The 22,491-nt window shown below is 34.3% G+C and overlaps 1 protein-coding gene across 6 annotated transcripts in view; it reads right to left on the bottom strand.

Annotated features, from left to right (window-relative positions):
- The window catches only part of Tp63 (tumor protein p63), a 212,560-nt gene extending 192,309 nt beyond the window's left edge, over nt 1-20,251 (bottom strand). For 4 of the 6 annotated variants that reach the window (XM_015499990.2, XM_048804062.1, XM_015499991.2 and 1 more), the window contains exon 1: nt 19,989-20,251. In XM_015499990.2, the coding sequence (XP_015355476.2) occupies nt 19,989-19,999 (11 nt within the window). In that variant the 5' untranslated portion in view covers nt 20,000-20,251. The remainder of the gene's footprint in view (nt 1-19,988) is intronic. The other 2 variants (XM_048804064.1, XM_048804065.1) reach the window with 1 other exon arrangement.
- Nucleotides 20,252-22,491: the final 2,240 nt, after the last annotated feature.

Here is a 22,491-nt window from a genome sequence, read left to right as displayed (position 1 = left end):
ATTAGGACATTTTGTGTTGTTTCTGTCATTATTAGAATTTCCAAGGAAGCATAAGAATTGTGTTTAATTAAAAGCCTCTCTTAAGTTTATAATTGTATACAAGCTTACTGATGATGTGTTTGATAAGTATGGTATGGCTATAAATAATAGAGGCTTTATAAATATTTGAATAACTGGATTCTGATGTCACTTCCTTTGCTAAGGAAAACTACTTTAAGTTAGGTATTAGATATTCATCATAGTCATTAGTACTCATAATTATATGAACACATATTTGGAATGTTCACACTTTTTAAAAGTTCCTTTCTGGCTGGGTTGCATTTCACATAAAGGACCTAGGTTCAAATAACACTTTCATATACTGGAAGCTATAATTAAGTCAAAGTTGTACTTAAAATTAAAAATAAAAAGACAAGCCTTTAAAATAGAAGTGCTAATAAGACCTTAAATGAACTTTCCTAACTGTCTTGGCTGTAGAAATTAGCTGACTTTTATCTATAAAAAGGGTAATTGGTATATTAGTTAGGTTACTCTCTGCTGCAAGTAATAGATATCCCAATTAAAAGTGGCTTTAAAATATATTTTTTTCACATGACAAGAGGCCTGAAGTGTGATTCCATAATTAATTAATCCAGTGGTTCAGTATCATCACCAAGGACTTGGGTTCTTCCATTCTTTCTGCTCTGCCATTCTCAACATGCTGACTTTTGTCCTCAGACATGTCTCCTCATAGTTGCAAGCAAATTACAATGGCTGCAAACATCGGATATACCTCATCCTCAAGCCTTTTGTACTAGAATTCATCTCAGATTTTTTTGTAGAACATACTACATGGGAACCTGATGCTATGCAAAAGCAGTTTAACAAGCGGACACACAACAGAGTATAACTCAAACCAAGATCAACTCTGTAGGTAGCAAGAACTGACCAATATTGTGATATCCTCTGCTCCCAGTAGCATTCTGACACATATTTACTAAGTGGATTTCTGATGAAGGGAGATTGTATCATAATTCACTTCTGTAGCATAAATATTCCCCTGGGGCCAACTTTAAACTATGAAAATGATGTCACTTAATGCAAAGTAGAGAAAGAACAGAAGCATACTCTTAATAAGGGAGAGTTCTACTGTAAAAATGTGATCCATGTAAAAAATTACTGAACAGCTCAGATAATAGTAAAACAATTAAGGAGTGATATATTTTTATTTTGATTATAGATATCTTCATTTTAATATTAAGACTATATATCTTATTTTTTAATTAACATCTATGTTTCACAATGATTTTTAGAATTTCCTAAAAATTTAATATCCAGTTCCCTGGAGCAGGTGTGAGCTATCTCTAGCACACCACTGACCCCTCACCAGCTATCTCCTACCTGACTTTATTAACATCAAAGCTTTATACTATATGCGCATCCAAAAGATTACAGATTTTAACCAAACATTACAGAAAATAAATAGTACCATTTTGTTCACTATAAAAGTTGACAAAACTTTTTCATATTGAATATTCAAGTGTAAGATTGCACAATAGCCTGAGTTCACCAAAATATTTTATGAAATAAGAGAAAAATAAAGACATAAAGAGTAAGTCTGTCACATTTTACTGAAATTTGATGATGAGAAAAGAAAACTTTAACTGGAAAATGGCATTTTGAATGCAATATGGGCACAAATCTCAAATTCTGTGTCATTGTTTCTTGCCTTAGGCTATGGGTCCTGTGTGAGTCTAGTCAAGGCATATCACACCACAGGGACATCATCCTCAATTGAAAACTAGGTAGGAGGTTCCAGATAATACTGAATGTCTATGCTAGCTATACAGTTTGTCATTTTAAGTTAAAATAAAATTCTAGTGCTTAGGATGTAGCTCAGTGGCAGAGCATTTGCCTAGTATATGTGAGGCCCTATGTTCAATTCCTAGAACTGCAAATAAATAAATAGATTCTATGAGACCTTTGGCATAGTCTCCTCATAGTTGCAAGCATATTACAATGGCTGCAAACATCATATATACCTCATCCTCAAGCCTTAGTGAATGAGATAGGTCCTCAATAAATGATGTCAAATTTATGTTGAATAATATTGCTAAGTATTGTGTTATAGTTGTTATTTACATTTTATTGTTGTTTTACATGCTTATTTTCCCTATATACTCCTAAGTTCTTTAAGGACAGGTCTTAAGGGGTATAGGTGAGGTAAAAGAATCTGCTCTTAGGTGGCAGTTAGACCTAAGTTTGAAGCTCAAATCGGTACTTTTCTAAAACCATACAGATTTTAGACATGTGACTTAATCTCTCATGTCATTAAATCTCCAGGTTTGTGGTGGGCTTTTAAAATGTATTTAAAACTCATTGAGCTAAAACACACTTAGTAAGCATTCAAAAAATTATAGCTATGTATTTGTTTCTTTTATCCAAAGCACCTAATAGTGTGCCTGGCACATATTAGAATCTTATTTTCCCAAAATGCATAAGCAAATGAAAGAATGAAAATAAACAATGAAATAAAACATTCAAATTACAAATTTGAACAAAATATTGTTCATTTTGCTGAAATTTGTGCTGATATTCTTCTAGTTCTGTAGGAACTCATCTTCATGAACTGCCTATGGGTCCATGAATAGGATAGTGTAACCACTTTGAGATACTATTCTCTAAGATGCTTTAAGATGCTATTCCTTTAGATCTCTTCTTCCAGTTCTCATCTCAGTGTCCTTCATTGAAGACACAGGGATTCAAGGACACAAATTCTGTGGTTCTTGACAGCTCTAAGACCCTTCCAGACCTTGTTCTTTACTTGTAACTATAATCCCTATTGTACAGAACTCAAATAAATTTTTTTGAAAATATTTTTATTAGTTGTTCATGGACCTTTATTTTATTTACTTATTTATATGCAGTGCTGAGAATTGAACCCAGTGCCTCACACATGCTAGACAAGCACTCTACCACTGAGCCACAACCCCAGCCCTCAAATAATTTTTTAAAACACATTGATGCTGTGGGCAGGGGTGGTAGCTCAGTGGTAGAGCATTTGCTAGCATGTGTGAGGCACTGGGTTCAATCCTCAGCACCACATATAAATAAATAAAATAAAGTTATTGTGTCCATCTACAACTAAAAAGAGAAAAAAAGCATATTGATGATGATATATTTAAACACTAGTCAGGAACATCAACTTTCAGGTTTCCAAAGAATGAATACCCAGCTACAGAAATTATATCAGTTCTCTGATTAACCCAGAAAAATCTATTAATTTGTTCAGCTTTTCCAGAAAAAAGCTATTGATTTGTTCAGCTTTTCCTTGTTATAAGAGGGAGAGTGACAACCTCAATGATCCTTATGTTTTGTAGGTAAACCAGAATTCACTCTAAACAATTTTTGAAGACATTTATAAAAGCAGGTCTCTCAATTTCCCATAGTTTAAAGTAGCTAAAAAGTGATGATTAACATTTTTTCACTCTCCCAATTCTGTGTCCATGAATAGATTAGCTCTGGCATCTCTGCCTACTGATTTCTCTATTGATTTTGAGACTAAACTACTACAAAGTTTACTGCACAGTGATAGTTCAAGAGCTTGTCTCATGATCTTCCCACCCAGGTGTTCTCAGGGAAATGCAAAAGCTAAAATTTGGCTTCCCTCCACTAACCCAATTAAGAACCCTTCCAGCTCACCAAGCTGGACAAGAAATTACATAGAAGGCATGGGACAATGGAAAATAGAATGACATAGCATGAAAGACTTGGGCCAGGAAATTTCTTGTTGAAATCTGAGTGCAGGGTATCATGATACACTGGAAATTCTAAATTACTAAGTCATTAGAACACACATAAAAATGTCTTGTAATTTCTAGATTTTTCAGTTTATTTATTCTATTGATCATTTCTTTAGTTTGTTTTGTAGCTTTTAGAGCATTGGTGTATCTGAGAATCTCAATTTCTCCAAAGATAAATATTGATCATTTACCCCCCTAAAAAGAAACAGATGAAAAATATTCTTAAAATTAATTTATACAAAACCAAGAACATATATGAGCTGAAAACTTTCTTACTTTTTAATCTCTTAGAAAATTTCCAAAATTACATTAAGCTACTCAGTGTTCTAATATCAAAGTCAGTGAACAAAATAATTATTTAATCTAGGATTAAACTATTTTCTCGTCCTATAGCATGTGGAGCAAAATATGTTATATTCTTTTACACACATTTCAGTTTAAGTATATATATATATATATATATATATATATATATATATATATNTCTCAATAAGATTGTTTTTCAGTAACGTTTAAAAAAATTATATCTTAATCATCAGGCAAAGCAATATAATCAATGGTGACTACAAATTTTAATAACTATTTCTCCATAATTCATTCAGCCAACAGTTATTTGTGTTGAATACCGGTGTATGACAGGCTCCGTTCTGGGTACTTGGGATTAAACTGGCACAAAGTATACAAATACTCTGCCTCATGGTGTTTACTTTCCAGTGTAAAGAGACAGATAGGAAAAAAAATAAACTTAATAAAGAAATAAATAACTAGTATTTTGAAAGGTCATGTGTGTTATATGGAAGAGATAGCATGATAAGGAAGAGGGGCTCTGGAAAAGAAGGGGATGTCAAGTTGCAATAAAATTTGGTGTCATGATATTTGAGCACACAGTGTCATTCAAAAGCTTTCCTTTCCCCTCTTTTTCCTCTTCCTCTCCTCTATGTTAGTAAGCTTTCCTTCACTATAACACATACCTGAGACAATCAATTTTTAAAGATTTATAAAGATTTTATTTTAATATAAAAATTTTAAACAATTTTTAAATGGTTTATTCTGGCTCATAGTTTTGGAAGTTCCAGTTCAAAACTGGAACTGTTGATTTGGGGACCTGTGGTGAAACAGCATATTGTGGAGCAAACCTGCTTACCTCATGGCCAGGGAGCAAAAGAAGATGAGATCAGCATTAGAGTTCCATAAGCCACTTCAAGGGCACACCCCAAATGACCTGAAGACCTGCCACTAGGCTGTACCTCTAAAAAATTTTCACCACCTCCCAAAAGCACCAAATTGGGGTCTCAGACTGTAACACATGGGCTATCTGAATCATAGAACACTAACACTCCTTTTCTTTCTCTTAGGTTTTCTTAAAATTCTGAAATTATATTATAAATATATTTTTCCTAAAATTAAGGAAACTTTATACTCTGTTATGGTTTGAATATGAAGTGCTCCTGCAAAGCTCCTGTATGAGATGATATAAGAATATTCAGGGGTAAAATGATTAGCTTGTGAAAAGTGTAACACAATCAATGGATTAAACCACTGATGGATTAACTGGGTGGTAATTATAGGCAGGTAGGGTGGAGCTGGAGGAAGTAGGTCACTGAGTGTGTGCTTTTGGGATTCATATGTTGTCCTTGGTGAGTGGAGTTCTCTCTATGCTTCTTGGCCATGATTCCTTCTACTATGATATTCTGCCCCATCCTAGGCCAGAGCTGTGCAATCATCCAACCATAGACTAAACCTCCAAAACCAGGAGCCAAAATAAACTTTTCCTCCTCTATATTATTCTTATGAGGTCTTGGTCACAGTGATGAAAAAACTGGCTAACACACATTTCTGTTGGAGTAGGTGATTACAGTAACATACTTTTAACAGATATTACTGTAAAAAATTTTTTGAAATTAGTTTGTTTACTCTTTCCATGAAAAAATGTTTGAGCTTCCTAATTATGAAATCTGATTGAACTCATAAAGTGCCCTAATACCTATTTTTTTCAAAGAAGCTGTATTTCCGAGGCAAATGAAATAAATAGCAGTATCTTTAAAAATAAATGCATACTTTTTAGTCCACTTGTTTTGAAACTCATGATTTTATTACTGACTTTTCTATTCTTAGAAAGCACTATAGCAAGTAAAGAGATGCAAATTTGAGGCCTCTTTTTCTTTTCTTTCTTTTTTAAAATTTTTAACAATAATCCTTTACTTAGCATAAGCCTTTCTAGGATGACTGAAAAATATACAATGACCAAGCCACTGTACCTTGCAGAAAGAGATAAATGAAAAGAAAAAGAATAAAAAAGGATGACAGGCTTCCTAAAAGACACCATAACCCCTAAGAACAAGCCACACAGAACTTGTTTTACAAGAAAGTGCAATAAATTGATCCACTATTGACAATCTAGATTGTACTGTGTGACTAAAGAGGGCAGCACAAGAAAATCTGTGAGTTGGGCCATCTCTAGGAAAGGCTGCTAACATACAAACCATATTTAATTATTTTAGTGAACTCTTCACCAGGGAATTTAAATAAAGAGCAAGTTATTGTCTTAGCTCAGATATTCACATTTTTAGAAACTTTTGGTACTTCAATAAAGACCTACTTTTTAGGGCAGGAGTCAGTAAGAAAAAGTCTAGAACAAAAGTAAAATCATAGCCTAAAATCCTAAACTGAAGGGGCTCATGGGCTCCTTTTTAAATTTATGTTACAGTCCAGGTTATATTGACTCTCCTCATTGTGTGTTACACACTATCCACCTGCAAACTGATAAAGAATATTGGTATCTATTGTCAGGCTGTTGGGAGTTATTGAAGCTGACAAAATGCTAGAAAATATTATTTACATTCTGTTCCTATTCAATGAAAGGGATCCATGAGAGGTTGATAACAAGAGTAAAATTGGTTATCTAGCCTGGCAATTTCATGTCAGGGTTTCAACCGGTTGAAACTAAATGACATTCTTTGGTCAATGGCAATCAATCTTGGCACTGCTTTGTGATGAGGAAGCCCATTCATGACCCAAGGTGGCCTAAGCTTCCAACAATGCTGCATCACACTGCTTACAAGTTTCAACATGGAGACCAAGCATTTCTAGAAACCATCTCTAACTCAATCCAGATTCATTCACTTCCTCACTTTCACTGTTGTTATGAGGAGACAGATTCCAGCTCAGGTTCCCACCTTTCTTATATTTTCTATTTGGTGTTTCACTTGATCTGAAACAATGTGTCATGGGACAAAAACGTGTGTGTGTATGTGTGTGTGTGTGTGTGTGTAGAAAATTACAAAATAAAATCATTTCAATCGAATTGAACACTTAATGATTTCCTACTTATATGTGAAAGGCTCAATGTGAGATAAGTATATATTCAAAAATAATTAATCAATTAGTCACTGAAGTCAGTAAATATACATACCATAAAAGAAACATAAGTAAAGTTCTATGGTTACTAGAGAAAGAAAAGAACACCTTATTTGTTAAGATAAATGAAACCTTCATTGATCTATTTGTTCATTTATACACCTATTTGATTACTATGAATCTATAAAACACCTCCTCTATGCCTACAGGAAATACCCATACAAACCATTCCATTATCAGATATATAGTCAATTTCTCACACTTTAGGATGCCTTAAACTTCAGGGTGTATGTCAAAATACGAATTGGCTAGGCCGTAGCTTCAGATTTTTGATTCATCAGGACTCAGATGGGTCTGAGAATTTGCATTTCTAACATATTCCTGGGTGCCCCCTCTGCTATGTTCTTAGGATCCCACCTTGGGAACAAATAGGTTCTAGTGCTATTTCTCAAGCTGATCAAATTCACGATTCACTTTGCATTTCCTTGTTAAAATACAGATTCTCACTTAGTAGTATTGATGTGGGCCCCCAGTTTTGCATTATTCCCTATGTTTCATTTTGAGTGGTAAAGGTGAATAAAAACTTATAAGTAAATATGCACAAAATACATTATAAATAGAAATATATAAATTAAGATAAGTGTTGAAAAAGAGACGGAATTTCCACCAGGAAGCTGGTGAAGGTGTTCAGAGGGAAGAGGGTTGATGCAAGATGGGAGAGAGATGGAAGGTACAAGAGATAGTGATAGACAGGAAAGTGTAAGATGGTGAGATCTAGGACTGGAAGGTTGTGTGGGTTGGTGACTCAAATGGAGAGGAAATGGGAGCTCCTCAAGCCGAAGAAGCAGTAGAACTGTAGAAAATATTATGGGATGGTTGTCAAAGGAAAATGAAGTTCCCAGAGTCAGCAGAAGCCACAATAAAGAGGGAAACTTAGCCACCTAACAGAGGAGGGTTTTCCAAAGGTCAGCACACTGTCATCAAGTTCAGAGAATCATTCAGATGCAGAGATCTCAGAGAACATGAGATTGTTGAGTGAAGAGGTAAAGGATGATCTGAAAACAGTAGCATTGGCCAAGAAATATGCTCATTTCTTCTCTTGGCCTCCTGAATGAAAAGGAGAACTTGTAGAAGTCCTGGCCTCTACTGAGGGGTGAGGGGCAACAAGTATTTTCAGAGAGAAAACAGCTTCCAGATAAGATGGGCAGGCAAACAAATGAAAGGAGAAAAAGGATGAAGATGGAAAGAAAAGTTTGTTCAAACTGGTGGTGAGTCAAATTACCACACTGGGGGAAAGATATCACATCAATAAAGGGGACACAGAATAAAAATGTAGGTAGGATTAATCCAAAAGGGTTGAGAGTAGGCTCAAAGGGCTCTATGTAAGTCAGCAAATTTCAATAATAGAGATTAGTAAAGGAGATTTGTGAAATATCTACAGGTGAGGGAGCAAAAATATTAAGTAAAAAAAAAATAGTTAAAGGGTAGCTTTTGAAATAATCATCCCTAAGTTTCCAAACGGAGCAAATTCAAGTCCTCAAGGTTGAAGTAAGGTGCTCATTATTTGTTAGAGTCTGTAAACAAGTCTGGATGGCGCCTGGCATTTTGCCAGAGGGAGTGGTTTGAGAAGTAACAAAAGCGAGCCATTAAGTGTGGAGATTCCTTATTGGTTGACTGATGTATCTAGTTTATGTTAATTAGATAAGCTGTGTGGAATGTATAAATACCACTCCTGTCCTACAATAAATGGCTTCCACTCCTGCTGTATCAACGTACACAAGTTATTCGTCACCCCCCTGATTATTCTGCTGCAGCCAGACTGCGGCAATTATTCTATTGGAAATGTTTACTTTCCAGGTAGAAAAAAAACGATCCTCTCTGGGGTTACATAAATGGTAAGAATGATGGTTGGAAACACATGCCTTCTTTAGATTCAGACCATTTCTCTAGAACATTAAATTATTCATTTTTAGGGTCCCTGTCATAAGTGTTATGCTTCAAAATCATAAAAATCATTCCTACCTACAATTTCCGAAGAGTTAAGGCACTGACCATAAAAATGAAAATGTAGGAGAAATCACCAGTGTCTAGCTATTCTACCCTGGGTAAATTTCATAGCCTCTGGGTGCCTCAATTTCTTCATCAATACAATTAGGATAATAAGTGCTAACATTTATATATAAGGTTTAATATTTAGGTATTTTCTTTAGCTATTTCTAAAATTAACTCATTTAATTCTCAAAGCAACCTGATAAGTTAGGTAATACTATTATTGTGCTCATCTATACATGAGAAAATAGATTAAGCTAGGAGCTCTAACATTCACTAGAGTGAAAATAGGAATACTGGCCCCACCACACATCCTGTCTCTTGATTAGCAGCAGATAATACCAGTAACCACACCTGAAATGGTTTAAGGAGTAAATGTGAAAAGTCTATGCAGAGCACAAATTCAGAATTCAAAAAACACCAGATTTTTAGCTATTCAGTTCTCATCCCCACTTTCTAAAAATATAGAATCCCAAATTGAGGTATTTTAAAATTAGTAATTGTGGTTTTTGTAGTTGCCCTAGTTAATTAAAAAAAATAATTTGAACCATATGTCATTTTACTTTTATTAAATTAACAAAATTTAAAAATAATAATATCCAAACTGGAACTCTTTGCCAAAATATATGGGCTCACTCATTTAAATAGTAATATTTTCCAGTAACTTTCAAGCCTTTACCCTTTTACTGGCCAATGCTGTCCCTTCTCAGGCAACAGCATGTCACAGAGGAAGCAGCAAAATTTTGGATCAGATAGGCCCAGCTCGGGTGAGAATGAAAGTACAAGGAAGTTATCCACTTACTAGTTAGGTCACCTTGGTAAAGTTAGTTATCTCTGAGCACCATTTCCCTCATCTGCAAACCATAGCTACTAATTAGCTAAAACATTATATTCTCAGGTAAATTGCATAGCAACTTGTATGGGTTGAACATGCTTGAGTTACTTTCCTCAAATATTTGTTCCTTTGTACAAGCAAGGAAATAACTGAAAAGAAAGTTGATTGCATAACATTTTTAATGTATAATAAAAATTGCAATCAACTATAATGTTCTAAATAAAGAAAATAATAAATATATGAAGTTGCATTGATATGATAAGATCCTAATGCTGTAACTGGTATGATAAATGTAAACACACATGACAACTGGAAAATGCTTATTATAATATTTTTATAATGAATAATACAATGAAATTGTTTATGATTATAACTTCTCTGTATAAAAAATTTTTGGACCTAGAAGGAGACATGAACAACTGTTGTACTAGATTTTTCCTCATTGGCTTCCATGATTATTAAAATATATAATTTGTCTAAAAAATACATATTGAGATATAATTAATATTGAGTTATGCAGATTTTTATATGAATATGTTTCATCTAAGAATACATAAAGTGCTCTGATACTTATGTTTCTACCTGGGATTCAAAGATCTTCCTTTACCTCGTACTTAATTTAGACAATTCTGGAACCAGATTTACTACAGAAAAAACAAATACTTAAAAACTTCAAATTTTTAAATTTCTTATCCTATATTCACCATCTATCACTTCATAAATCTTTGTTTAACATTATTGAATAGTTTGTACTCTACAGTGAAGTTGAACTATTCAGGGCATTCTCTTTTCCCTTTTCCTATCTCCCCTTGTCTCACCAACCAGACAATGTTTATCAGTTTATTTAAATATTAACTAGCATACAAATCTTCTTTAAAATTTACTTAATAACTCAGGTACTAAAAAAATTCATTCCTGTAACATCAAAAAGGCAAATATTTTTATCAGCCGTATATATGCTTTATTTATTTTTAAAATTTTATCTGATTTTATTTTTTGTGGTACTTGTGTTTGAATCCAGGGCCTTCACATGCTAGGCAAGCACTCTACCACTAAAATACATACCAGCTCTTCTATTTAATTTTTATTTTTTAAGATTTGCCTGGACTGGTCTCAGATACTTGCAATCTTTCTGACTCAGTCTCCAGAGAAGCTGGAATTACATCTTTATGCCACCATACCTAGTTTATGTGTTTTTATTTTTGGTACATTATTGTTACAATATCTTACTTTGTTTTCCAAATTGGGGCAATTTCGATTTTGCAAAGCAAAGCTTGATCTGATTTTTTTTTTAAAGTACTCTGTGATATTTTGAGCTTTTTCAGGAATCTTCTGTATTACCAAGAAGCAAAGAAATGCAGAGCTTCAGGGAAAGAAAGAAAAAAAAATAAAAAGGAAGGCAGGGAGAATAGACAGTATTAAGAAAAAACAAGCTTTTTAATTCATTCCTCTGAAGGATTTAAGACTTAGAGGTAAAACCGTATTTGAGTTTTATGTAGGAAGATAAGCTGGGACCTCACATGTCCAATAGAAAGGCCAGCATAGCAGTCATAGGGAGGGTGACACTGCATGCTTTCTCCCAATGAGCATATATGAGAGGGAGCCCCATCCCCCTGGAGGAGGGGCAACCCCTGAGAGGGGGAGCCCAATCCCTCCCCGTCCCTCAATATGAAACTGCAGAAACGTCCAGTGCGAACATCTAGGGTGACCCGTGTGCACTCCACACTAACTAGAAAATAAGTCATGCATTAATTGTCAAGTTTTAGTGAGGAATTCAATCAAAGTCACATTAGCCTCTACAGAAAACTAAAACACAGCTTAGGCAGGTACAAAGATTTATCATATCAGATAGCATCAATTAAGTAGCTAGAAAAAGCTCATTGTAACTAGAACTTTTTAAATTGCTCATAATTTTGTTGGAAAAATCCTGTCAAGTAGAAACTTCATTCATTGTCCGAGATGACAAAAGTATTCAAAAAAGAACAATAAAATGCAACCATACATCTTATTAGCATTCTTTATTTACAGGCAGATGCAGTATTATGGAAAAATTTGAAGAAAGCAGGTTTGCTCACTGAAAGCTCTAATGAATATACTCTAATGATTTATGTAGTTAAGAAGTAAATGATGCCATTAAATTCAAGCATAAAAATAGAAGTTTAACTGAGCCAGNGTAGAGAGAGAAGATGGGAGGGGAGGGGGAGGGGGATAGTAGAGGATAGGAAAGGTAGCAGAATACAACAGTTACTAATATGGCATTATGTAAAAATGTGGATGTGTAACCGATGTGATTCTGCAATCTGTATTTGGGGTAAAAATGGGAGTTCATAACCCACTTGAATCTAATGTATGAAATATGATATGTCAAGAGCTTTGTAATGTTTTGAACAACCAATAAAAAATAAACTGCAAAAAAAAGAAAAAGAAAAATATTAAAAAGGAAAAAATCTAATTATTAATTTAAAATAAAATATTTAAAGTTTGATATTTTTAAGGAAGCTTTAAATAATGACTACCTCAATGAAATGTCAGGATGTTCCAGGTAGTTATGTTAAATATAATCAATAAATTTGAGAGATTAATCTACATAACCTCAAAAGCAAGAGTCTCTATCAAAGTGTTCTTCCTGTCATGAATTTGTATGTGTTGTTATTTATTCCAATTTATGCCAACATCAATAGTAAAGAAAAAGCTTACATTATGAAGCTACTCTAGGTAAGCATGTGGCTGATTAAATTATCACACCAGCTTTCATTCTGTCTTTTGACACCAAAGACTTTCTCAGTCTTAATATTATTATGAGGCTGGTTTTACCCTTAATTATGAGAAACTGCCTAAGTTAATGGAATTTGAGAATAGGTGTTTGCTGTCCAATGTGACAGATTATGCTTGCTCATTTGAAACAAAAGGAAAAGGTAATGGGAATTTGAAAGTAGCAAGAGATTTGGAGCCCTTGCATTTCTGTTGTTAACCTTAATCATTTCATTCTATTCTTCAAAGAGTCTAATTCATAATAAGAGAGTCAGATATAAGTGGAGAATGGAAAGCAGACAATAAGAATAAGGATTAGAATGGAGTGACAATTAATTTTCTCCATTTAAATTATCTCCCAAATATTATGGCTTAAGGAAAAAAAGAAATGTTAATAACTGTCATTTCTAAAACCCTGACTAACCAATAAATACACATCACTCATGCCCATTTCTCATTCTATCTTAAATGGAACAAAGTGACTTTCAGAGGCTGGGAAGTGCATAATTACATAGAATGGAGACTTTGGACTTTGATCATAATTATAGTGCTTTATCCATCCATCACTTGTTGCTTGAGGACTAGTCCTTCGTGAGTTCTTTAAAGGAGATAGAAACCCTGTCAGGACAAATTTGAGCTTCAAAACAGCTAATCAGAAACTTGGCTTTCTTGTCCTGAAATAGAGATTGAAAATTGCCACTTTAATCTGACAACCCATTTGGCTTTTAAGTGAAGTGAGAACATGAAGTCTCTCTTTGAGAAGACATGTGTCTCTGTTATACATTATCTCCAGGTACCTTTTTATGAGCTCTGTTGAGGCCTAGGAGCCTGTCTCAGTGTAGGTAGTGGTTTTCAAAATTGGGTGTACAAACAAGCACTCATCCAGAGTACCTGCTTAAAACACTGATTTTGCATTTCTTCCCTTGATCTCCATTTTCGTGGAGGAAGACATCAATCTCAAACTAAAATCGAGAGAAAATCTTACAGCATAAGAAGGACTGGAGTTCTTTCTCCAAGTGTGGTCTGATAGTTACTCCGATCAAAATTTTTTGTGTGTTTATTTGCAGTGTAATTCCAAGGCTCCAACATAATTTATGAAATCATTGTCTCAAAGACTTGATATAACATCTGTCTTCATACCTGACCACATCAGAAGTGTATCCCTATGCTTCCCAAATCAAAATTTGGGCTCCCAAATATTAGAGGTATCGTCAAACAGTCAAATATAATATCTCCACACAACACAGTTTGAAGAGCTTTAACAAAATTTACTAACAAAAGTCACTCTTCCAATTTGCTGCTTGGACAGCAGGTGCTTGCACCTGCTATCCTCAGATGGCTTCTCTGGAGTCCTCCTAACTTCCTTGCATTTTGATTTAGTTCTACACAGGTAATTTTACTTTGGATTTCCTGAAGTCTAGGAATGTATCTTATTTGTATTTTCAATCTTCCCCAGGTCACACCATAAAAATAGTAATAAATTCATGAAGTAGTTTATTAAACCAACAAGGCCTAGTTTTGGTTTCTCTATCTATGAAGTTGGTAGATTAGCCTCCTTTGGCTGAAATAACAAGATTATTACAAACTTAATGGTTTAAACCGACACTAATGTATTATCTTACAGCTCTGCAGGTCAGAAGCCTATGCAGGTTCAATGAGCTGAAATCATGGGGATAACAGGGCTGTGTTCCCTTTGGAGGATATAGGGGGAAATCTGTTTCTTTGCCTTTTCTAACTTTTAGAGGCTGCTTATCTTTCTTGGCTCATGACTCCCTTCCATCTCCAAAAGCCAACAATTGTTTGTAAAGTCTCTTTTTCACACCACATAGCTTGGATTCTTCTACCTCCTACTTTTAAAGAATCTAATGATTGTACTATGCCCACAGGAATAATCTAAATTAATCTACCTATTCTAATGTCAGTTGATTTTTAGCCTAAATTTCATCAATAGCCTTAATTCTCCTCTGCTATATTGTTCCTGGCATTAGAATGAAGCTGTCTTTCTAGGCCATTATTCTGCACACCACACTTGCTCACATCCCAGGTACATCAGTTATGTAATCCACAGGGAAACATTTTTTTTTCACTGTAAAATTTTACACAAATCAAATAACATTTTCTGTTCTATGGTAGACATAATATTAAACTGGAGTCAAGAGATTTAAATTCTTACCCCGATTTTGGTAGTATGTTGCTGGGCGATCTTTGGCAACCCACTGAACTCTGGGATTCAGAGTCCCTAATTCTGAAGTTTAAGAATTAAGAGAGACAAGCCAAGATGATCTTTGTTCTTAATTTAAAGTTGATAAACAGAATAGTGGAACTCAAGATATGCATATATGAGGTAACAATTATTTGTGGGAATGAAGCCTCAGCCCATTAGCACACAATAAAACTGAGCAATACACTAAGGTTTTCATAGTTGCATTTCTTAGTTGCATTGGTTTGTTTAATTCTCGAGGTCCTTGTTATGAATGGCAGATCAGAGATTATCCCTACTTAACTTATGAGCAACTTTGGTTTAGATAGCTTAAGTGATTTCGTGAAGGTCATCTAACCAGTTAATAGTGGAATTAAGACCACAATCCAGATCTTTGACAAGTTCTGTGCATACTCTGCTACCATCCCTTTTTCTCTGAGATAAAATGCATGTGAAGCTTGGCAGTAGCACACAGGATTAGAACAGCATTGTAGTATTAGTTAACTACAGTTGGTCATAAAGGTATTTTGAAATATTTTTTCTTGTGCAAATTGAAGTTTGAAGCACTTTTTTTTTCTGCTTAAGACTAATGGATATGTTAGACCCTGCAGATAGAGCATAACAATATTCATTTACTTAAAGAAATATCTAATATTCTCCCTGTGCTCAGCCTTGGTTCATTTCAAGTACTAAATAAAAACATACAGATTGTACATGGTGGCTCATTTCTTCCCTTCAGATAGAGAAATCTGGTCATCGTGGTGATAGCTAATACCTGGTTTTCACATTGAACTAGAGGAATTTAACATTTATCTCACATTAGAAATTATATTAGTATATGCTATCTCAATTATTTAGAAAGTCTTAATAAAGCACATAAACCACTATAAGGGCAAACTTTTTGTTTGTCTTGCAATGATCCTGGCAGATAAAAAGGATATTAAAGGTAAGGGATATGACGTGGCTCTCTAGAATTAGCAGTGGCTAGAAACGGCTGCTGACCCTGAGATCGTAGGAAAGGGAGGTGGGGAGTAGTTGCTCCAAGACAAGAGACCGAACTGTGACAAGGCCCCTTGACAGGATCTACAGTCTTTAATGATAACCCAATAGGAAGTCATTCAGGGAAACGGGTATCCCAACTTCACTTTGCCATTTGTTGAACTCAACAGGAAATGGGAGGAAAGAGGAAATGTTTAATGCAATCTTTAGATGTCAGCTTGCTGGACACAGAATACAAAGAAGGATGCAGGTAGATGTGGAGGGTGTGTGGAGGACACCTAACACAGAGCTACATCTGCCTGCATGTTATTTTATTAGAAACTACAAGTTCATTGTCACCTTGCTGCCTTTCAGGATGCATTTAGAAACACAATTAATCAAGTTGGCCTTTAGCAAAGCACAAAATTCACAGCAAATAAGTAATTCACACAAGAAACTCTTCTAACTCGTAGTAGAGTACTTTATCAGTTTGTTGCTGCTTTTAAGTAATGGGTGACTGTGAAAAATAATACACAGTATTTTACGAGTGGATCACATTGTAATGGTGTTTCCTTTTACTTTATTCTTATACCTTGGTTATCACATTATTTCAAAGTTTAATCTTAATTCATCCTTGTCATTTCAACTGGTTTAGTTTTTGAAAAGATATTTGGAAAGAATTTAATCTGTCTCAGAAATACTTGGTTCAAATAATCTGTTTTCACAAACTAGATGGCAATTCTAAAAACTCAAGTTTGCAAAAACAAAAAGATCAAAATAATATCCCCAAAAGTAAATTAATAAAGATTTAGCTCCAAAATCTGCTGAATTTTAGATTCATTTTGAGAATTCACAAAATTAAACAAAATAAAACAAAACGAACTCACTGTGTACAGTTTTTGTGTATAATGAAATGTTAACTAATCCACTGCTTACTTATTGATATTGCATAATTTCATCCATGTTTTGATATTATTGTGAAAATTAAGTTAGTAATCGTATGATAACATGTATGATTTTAGCCATATCACCAAAAGAAAATCTAATAATCACCATAGTTTTGATTGCCTTTTTGATTTTCAGAAAAGTTTTTGCAAAGACCTAAGTAAATGGACTCAATGCTGAGCATAATTAAATGTATAATATATATTAATATGTTCAGGTGGAAAGCAAAAAAAAAAGGGGGAAATCTCATTTAACTGAGAGAATGATTAGCATACACATTAGATTAAATGTGTATTAAAACTGGCTTTTTAAAATGGCATTAATATTCCATAACTAACAATAATAACACGTTTTTATTCTATATTGTGATAAAAGGAAATTCATGAATTAAGGTAGCTTGTAGTTAAGAATATCAAGATATCCTGCCCTTTCTTTTTTTAAGAAATTCTTTCATGACTTCTTTCTAAAGACAAGGTCAGGAAAGACAAATTTAAGTATGTAGATGACTATGATTATGGAATGATTAAATTTGGTCTTTCTTAAAATAGATTTTGTAAACTGAGAACTGCAAGAGTTGTCTGCTTATAAAAACCAACTCAAAACCATTCACTTATTGAGCATCAAAGAGAATATTGTATGATACTTACTTTGACAATACATAGTATCTAAATTTTTTATAGTGATATTTCATTTATTCATTATTTATTCAACGAGGATGGATAATAGTAACAATTCAGTCCTTAAACTATTTGACAAATAGTTTAATTGAAGAAAATATCTTACACTAATCATATAATTCTTTAGAGTTACATAAATGAACTTTATTCACATCTTATTCATCCTGTACTTGCAGTGCCTTACACACAGCAGATGCTTAGTAACAAATATTTCTCCTCTTTATTTGATGATACAGTTTTCATCACAAATGAGAAGTACATATTTTAGCCTAAAACAATTTATTATGCAAATAAATGTTCCCTGACCATTCTGAACTGCAATCTCAGAGATTGCCACATGTTCATGACCTTTCCCCCAAAATGACACTCACCCTGATGGAAGCTCAGGGTATTCTAGGAAAATTTAAAAGTATTTTAAAATTCTATTACTCCTTAGAATTTTATAGTAAGTTAAAAACCGAGACAATATTTATTCCATGAACTCACAAATTGTCAGGGCAATATGAAAAGCCATTTCCTTATTTATTTATATTTATCAGCTTCTCTTGATAGTCACTAGAAATGTCTCTATAAAGACATGTGCATATTTGAAGTGTGAGGTGCTAGTCAGTAGAAGAAAATGTCTTCTAAAGCTGCTAGAGGTCCAGGTACCTACTTTAGGAAAGATGTCTTCAAGGGAAACATTAAGGGGTTGATGTTTCATCAAAATTATGTTCTTAGAAATATTATTTTGAAAGATGAACAATGAAGTTGATAATTTTGAGATGAAAAAAAATCTCTGAGAAATAGAAAATTTGGGGTGTTTTGCCTTTTTAATCAACCCATCTATAACTAAATCTAATGTTCAAGTCATCTCAGAAGATTAACTGCAGGATGATTCATTTGTGCTGTCATTCTGTTTGTGGCCCACAGAGAGCAAGGCAGGAATCAAGTCACCATTCACATTTCCCAGTTGAGTCTGGGAGACCAGCTACTTTTTCCTTTTTCTCCCTCTTCTTCCTGTTTGTGCCATTCCCTTTCTGCCTTATTCTGCCTCTTCCACTTTCTCACACATCCCAATAGAAACCTCACAAGAAGAGAAACAGAGTCTGCATAGTCCATATCAGTCTTCTACATGGTGGCACATCATATTAATGAAAGCACATCACACATCTTTCATAATATGCTGTAACTAAGTCCTGTCCAGAGCCATCCGATGCCACTTCTAGTAGAGGCTCCAATAGGCACAGGTGGCAAATGTCAAGTTAACCCCTTTCTAACCCTGCCGTTTTTAACACTCAGAGGATCTCTCTCATTCGTCTTTAAAATAAAGTACGAAATTCCAACATCAAATCTCATGCTGTTAAATTAACAACATCACACCGCTCCATATGACTTGAATATTTCCCATAACTTTATGACTGGAAAAACACTGTTCAGATTTCATTTACCAGTTTAAAAATAGCAAACTCTAATTTGAAACACACTCTCTCCCTCTCCCTTTCTCTCTCTCTTACACACACACACACACAATTGTGCACTATCAATAATATTTCCTCTCAGTACTAGGCAAGTATTTCTTAGTACAAACACAAATAAGATTCAGTATAATTACAGGTTTTTAAAGTCAAATATGTTGAAAGATGATGTTTGTTATGAAACAAATCAAAAAGAAAATATTACTTAAAGCTAAAATGACAAGCCACAGTCTGTTTTGTATAACAATGGCTATTTATCTATTTTTAATATATAAATCAAAACTAGTCGGTATTTATTTTGACTTGAAGATTATTCATAGATTATTATATCCCTGTCCAGTGCAATTTCATTTTATTGAGTGGGTGGGTGCTGGGCAAGGCAAATAATATATTTTAAACATCTTAAAGTGGTATGATAATTTTAAAAAAATGAATTGTTTTCAAACTTTGTCATTTTGTAGATCTGGAAATAAAACTAAATGACAAATTTAGAAAAGATGCCCACAGATCATTTTAAGTCTACATAAAATCCAAAATAATATCACTGTGCAGACCAAACAAGGAGGGGTTCCTCTTTGTACACAGCAAAAACACTCATAATACACAAGGCACTGAAATTAAGTTTTGATAGAAGTTATGTCACATTTAAACTCACCGCTGGATGTAAGGGTCGGGGCGGTACTGTAGGGTGGCACACCGTGAAGTTTCAAAATTCATTTCCTTCAACTCTCCTTGATATCAACCAACGGAGAGCAACTATATAAAATATACACATATACCTGTGTATATATAGATATTTAGCCAGAAGGCTAAAAGCAATAGGGTCAAATGCCATCAGACATAGAAGTTTAGACACTTCCCCCCTTCACACATATTTGCAAAGAGGCGGAGCATTTCTTTGTTTTAGCCAATGAAATCCATCGAGTGACTAAAACATCATAAACAGTTGATTCTTACCAACTGGGCATCCTCTCTAAAGTTGTTCTTCCCCTTCTTTCACGGCTTTAGAGTCCTTGATGTATGGTAGCCACACTTGTTGGCAACTTGGAGGCATCTCTGAACTTCTGCTCTCTCTCCTGATTGGATGTCGGCATGAATGGCATCAGAGTTTAATTTCAGCAGCCTGGACTTTTGTGATAGAACTGAGCTGAGGAGTGTCCACCTCGCTCCAGCTAAATATCTTTCCCTTGTATCTGGATTCTGACTTGATTTGAGGACTTCTGTGACTGCGTCTAGGGCTAAAATGTTTTGCAGGGCTGCTTAGGGAAGTGTTTTTTTCTTTTTAAATCTCTTCCCCTCCTCCCCCCTTCAGCCTTCCTTTCTGCCAACCGCCTGTTGTGGTCACAATCTCAAATAGCAAAGACAGGGAAATTCCTTGATTATATTTAACCTAGAACGCACTCTTCAGTCTCAACTAAGAGAGAGAGAGAGAGATATCCATTCATATCTCTTTAGAAATTTTGCCTGCCCCCAATAAAATAAAACAACTTTCACTGATCTGTTTAAATCTTCTACCTCAAACACACCAATACATGTATATATAATAATTTTCTTAAAGTGATATTAAAATGGGAAATCATATTTTATTTCAGAACATTTTTTGAAGCTTAACAGAAGTATTTCAAATTGCCTGCTAATGAAAATGTTCTAGTTTATTTCAGTGTAGTTCACTGTTTTTACCGATTCATTTTTGGTTTTGCTTTGACTTGACCTACTTTGAAATAAAACCATGAAATCATCCATGCATTTAATAATTAATATCAGGAAAAGTATACATACAGAATAATTTCCTTCCTGTTGGAATATGTGTTGTAAACTTATCTTGGTTCTGTAGATTTGGAAGTTGAATGAAATAGGATTCAAAAGATAAATTAGAATTGACTCGAACTGAAAAAAAAAAAAAAGTATGCCCAAGTATTACTAACATGGCAAGTTCACATCTTCCATTTGTCTTCTAATTATAGGACACCTGTAAACTAGTGACATCAGAAGATGTCCAAGTTGTGAGACAATCTAAAGTCATTTGCAAAGAAATTTGACATTTCCCTATAAGAAATTCTGGTTCAAAATGTGTTTCATAAAGATGTTTTATTTGTTGCTTCAGCCAGGATGGAAGGGAGAAGCTATTTAAAACTTGACATTCTCTTCCTTTACTTAGCCCGAGTGTGTCTAACATCTGTGAATTGTGAAATTCACAAACATGCCGGCCTGAGCCCCAGCCAAATCAAACAGCTTGTTCTACAAAATGTGAAACTTGAAAGGAAGATCATTTTACTAATTAATTAGATAGTTAATTGGAATTAAAGGGCTTGGTTTTCTTTCCTCCTATTGGCAATTACAAATGACCTGAATACAAAGTTCTTAAATTGAGGATAATCAATATCCTGTGACCAGGCCAAGTGGGTCTGTCACACAGGTCATCGGTTTTCCCATTTATAAAACAAGGGAGATGATAGCTTCAAGTGCAGAGGTCTCAAATTTTAGTGTACCTGTGAGTCACCTGGAAATCTTGTTAGTGCAGATTCTGGTTCAATAGGTCTGGGGTGGGGCCTGAGGCTCTGCATCTCTTAACACCTTCCGAGGAGTCCTATATGGCTGGCCCTTGGACCACCCTTGGGAGTAGCAGTGTCTAGTGATCTTTCCAGGTCTGAAATATATAATCCAAAGTTTCTAGGAAGTAAGAAAGGACTATTTTAAACATTCTAAATTACCATCTAAAACTGTCGACTCCCAGATAATCAATTTTCAAATATTCCTCCTGTTTTTTTTAAATTTTAAAAGACTTACAGCTTAACTCATATTAAAATATTTAAAATATATGCCATGACATCAATAGTTGTTATAAAAAATTCTAAATTTACTTGACTTAGAAGGACCAATTTTATATAAGTAATTATGAAAAATATTGGTTCATACTACATAATAGAAATAAATGGGCAGAGTTACTTTGACTAAGGAGGAAAAAAAATAACAAACTCTTTAGATTTCAACACCATACTAATATCACACAACCATCCACAACCTGGGAAAATAAGTGACAATTATACTATAATTATCATAACTGCCTCTTATATTTATTTGCATCCTTTTCCCCCCAGGAGACTCAGGTTACTATTTAAATGTATGAATTATTTTCTTGGTACGCAAGTTAGATACTCTTTTGAGACTGTAAGTTTTTTAGGCAGAGGTTGTAATAGACTGTGACATAGAAGCCTAGGAGAAGGTAATTGTCTTTTTGAACTGTCTGATGGATGTCTGTGAACATGTTTGATCTATATAAAGACAAGGAGAAAGGGCTCAGGGAAGCAGCATCATTTAGGGTCTGGAACACTAGATTCAGTGCTTCTTCCCTCTCAACTTCCAGCAGCTAAGAATGTGCACTCTGCCACACTCAGAGAGATTCATACTGCAAGCTCTTCTCGATTATAGCCATGAAATGTTTCACTACTGCTCTATTTTA

The sequence above is a fragment of the Marmota marmota genome, unplaced genomic scaffold, assembly GCF_001458135.2.
Source record: "Marmota marmota marmota unplaced genomic scaffold, marMar, whole genome shotgun sequence".
Lineage (NCBI taxonomy): Eukaryota > Metazoa > Chordata > Mammalia > Rodentia > Sciuridae > Marmota > Marmota marmota.
This window is presented reverse-complemented; position numbering and strand designations above follow the sequence as displayed.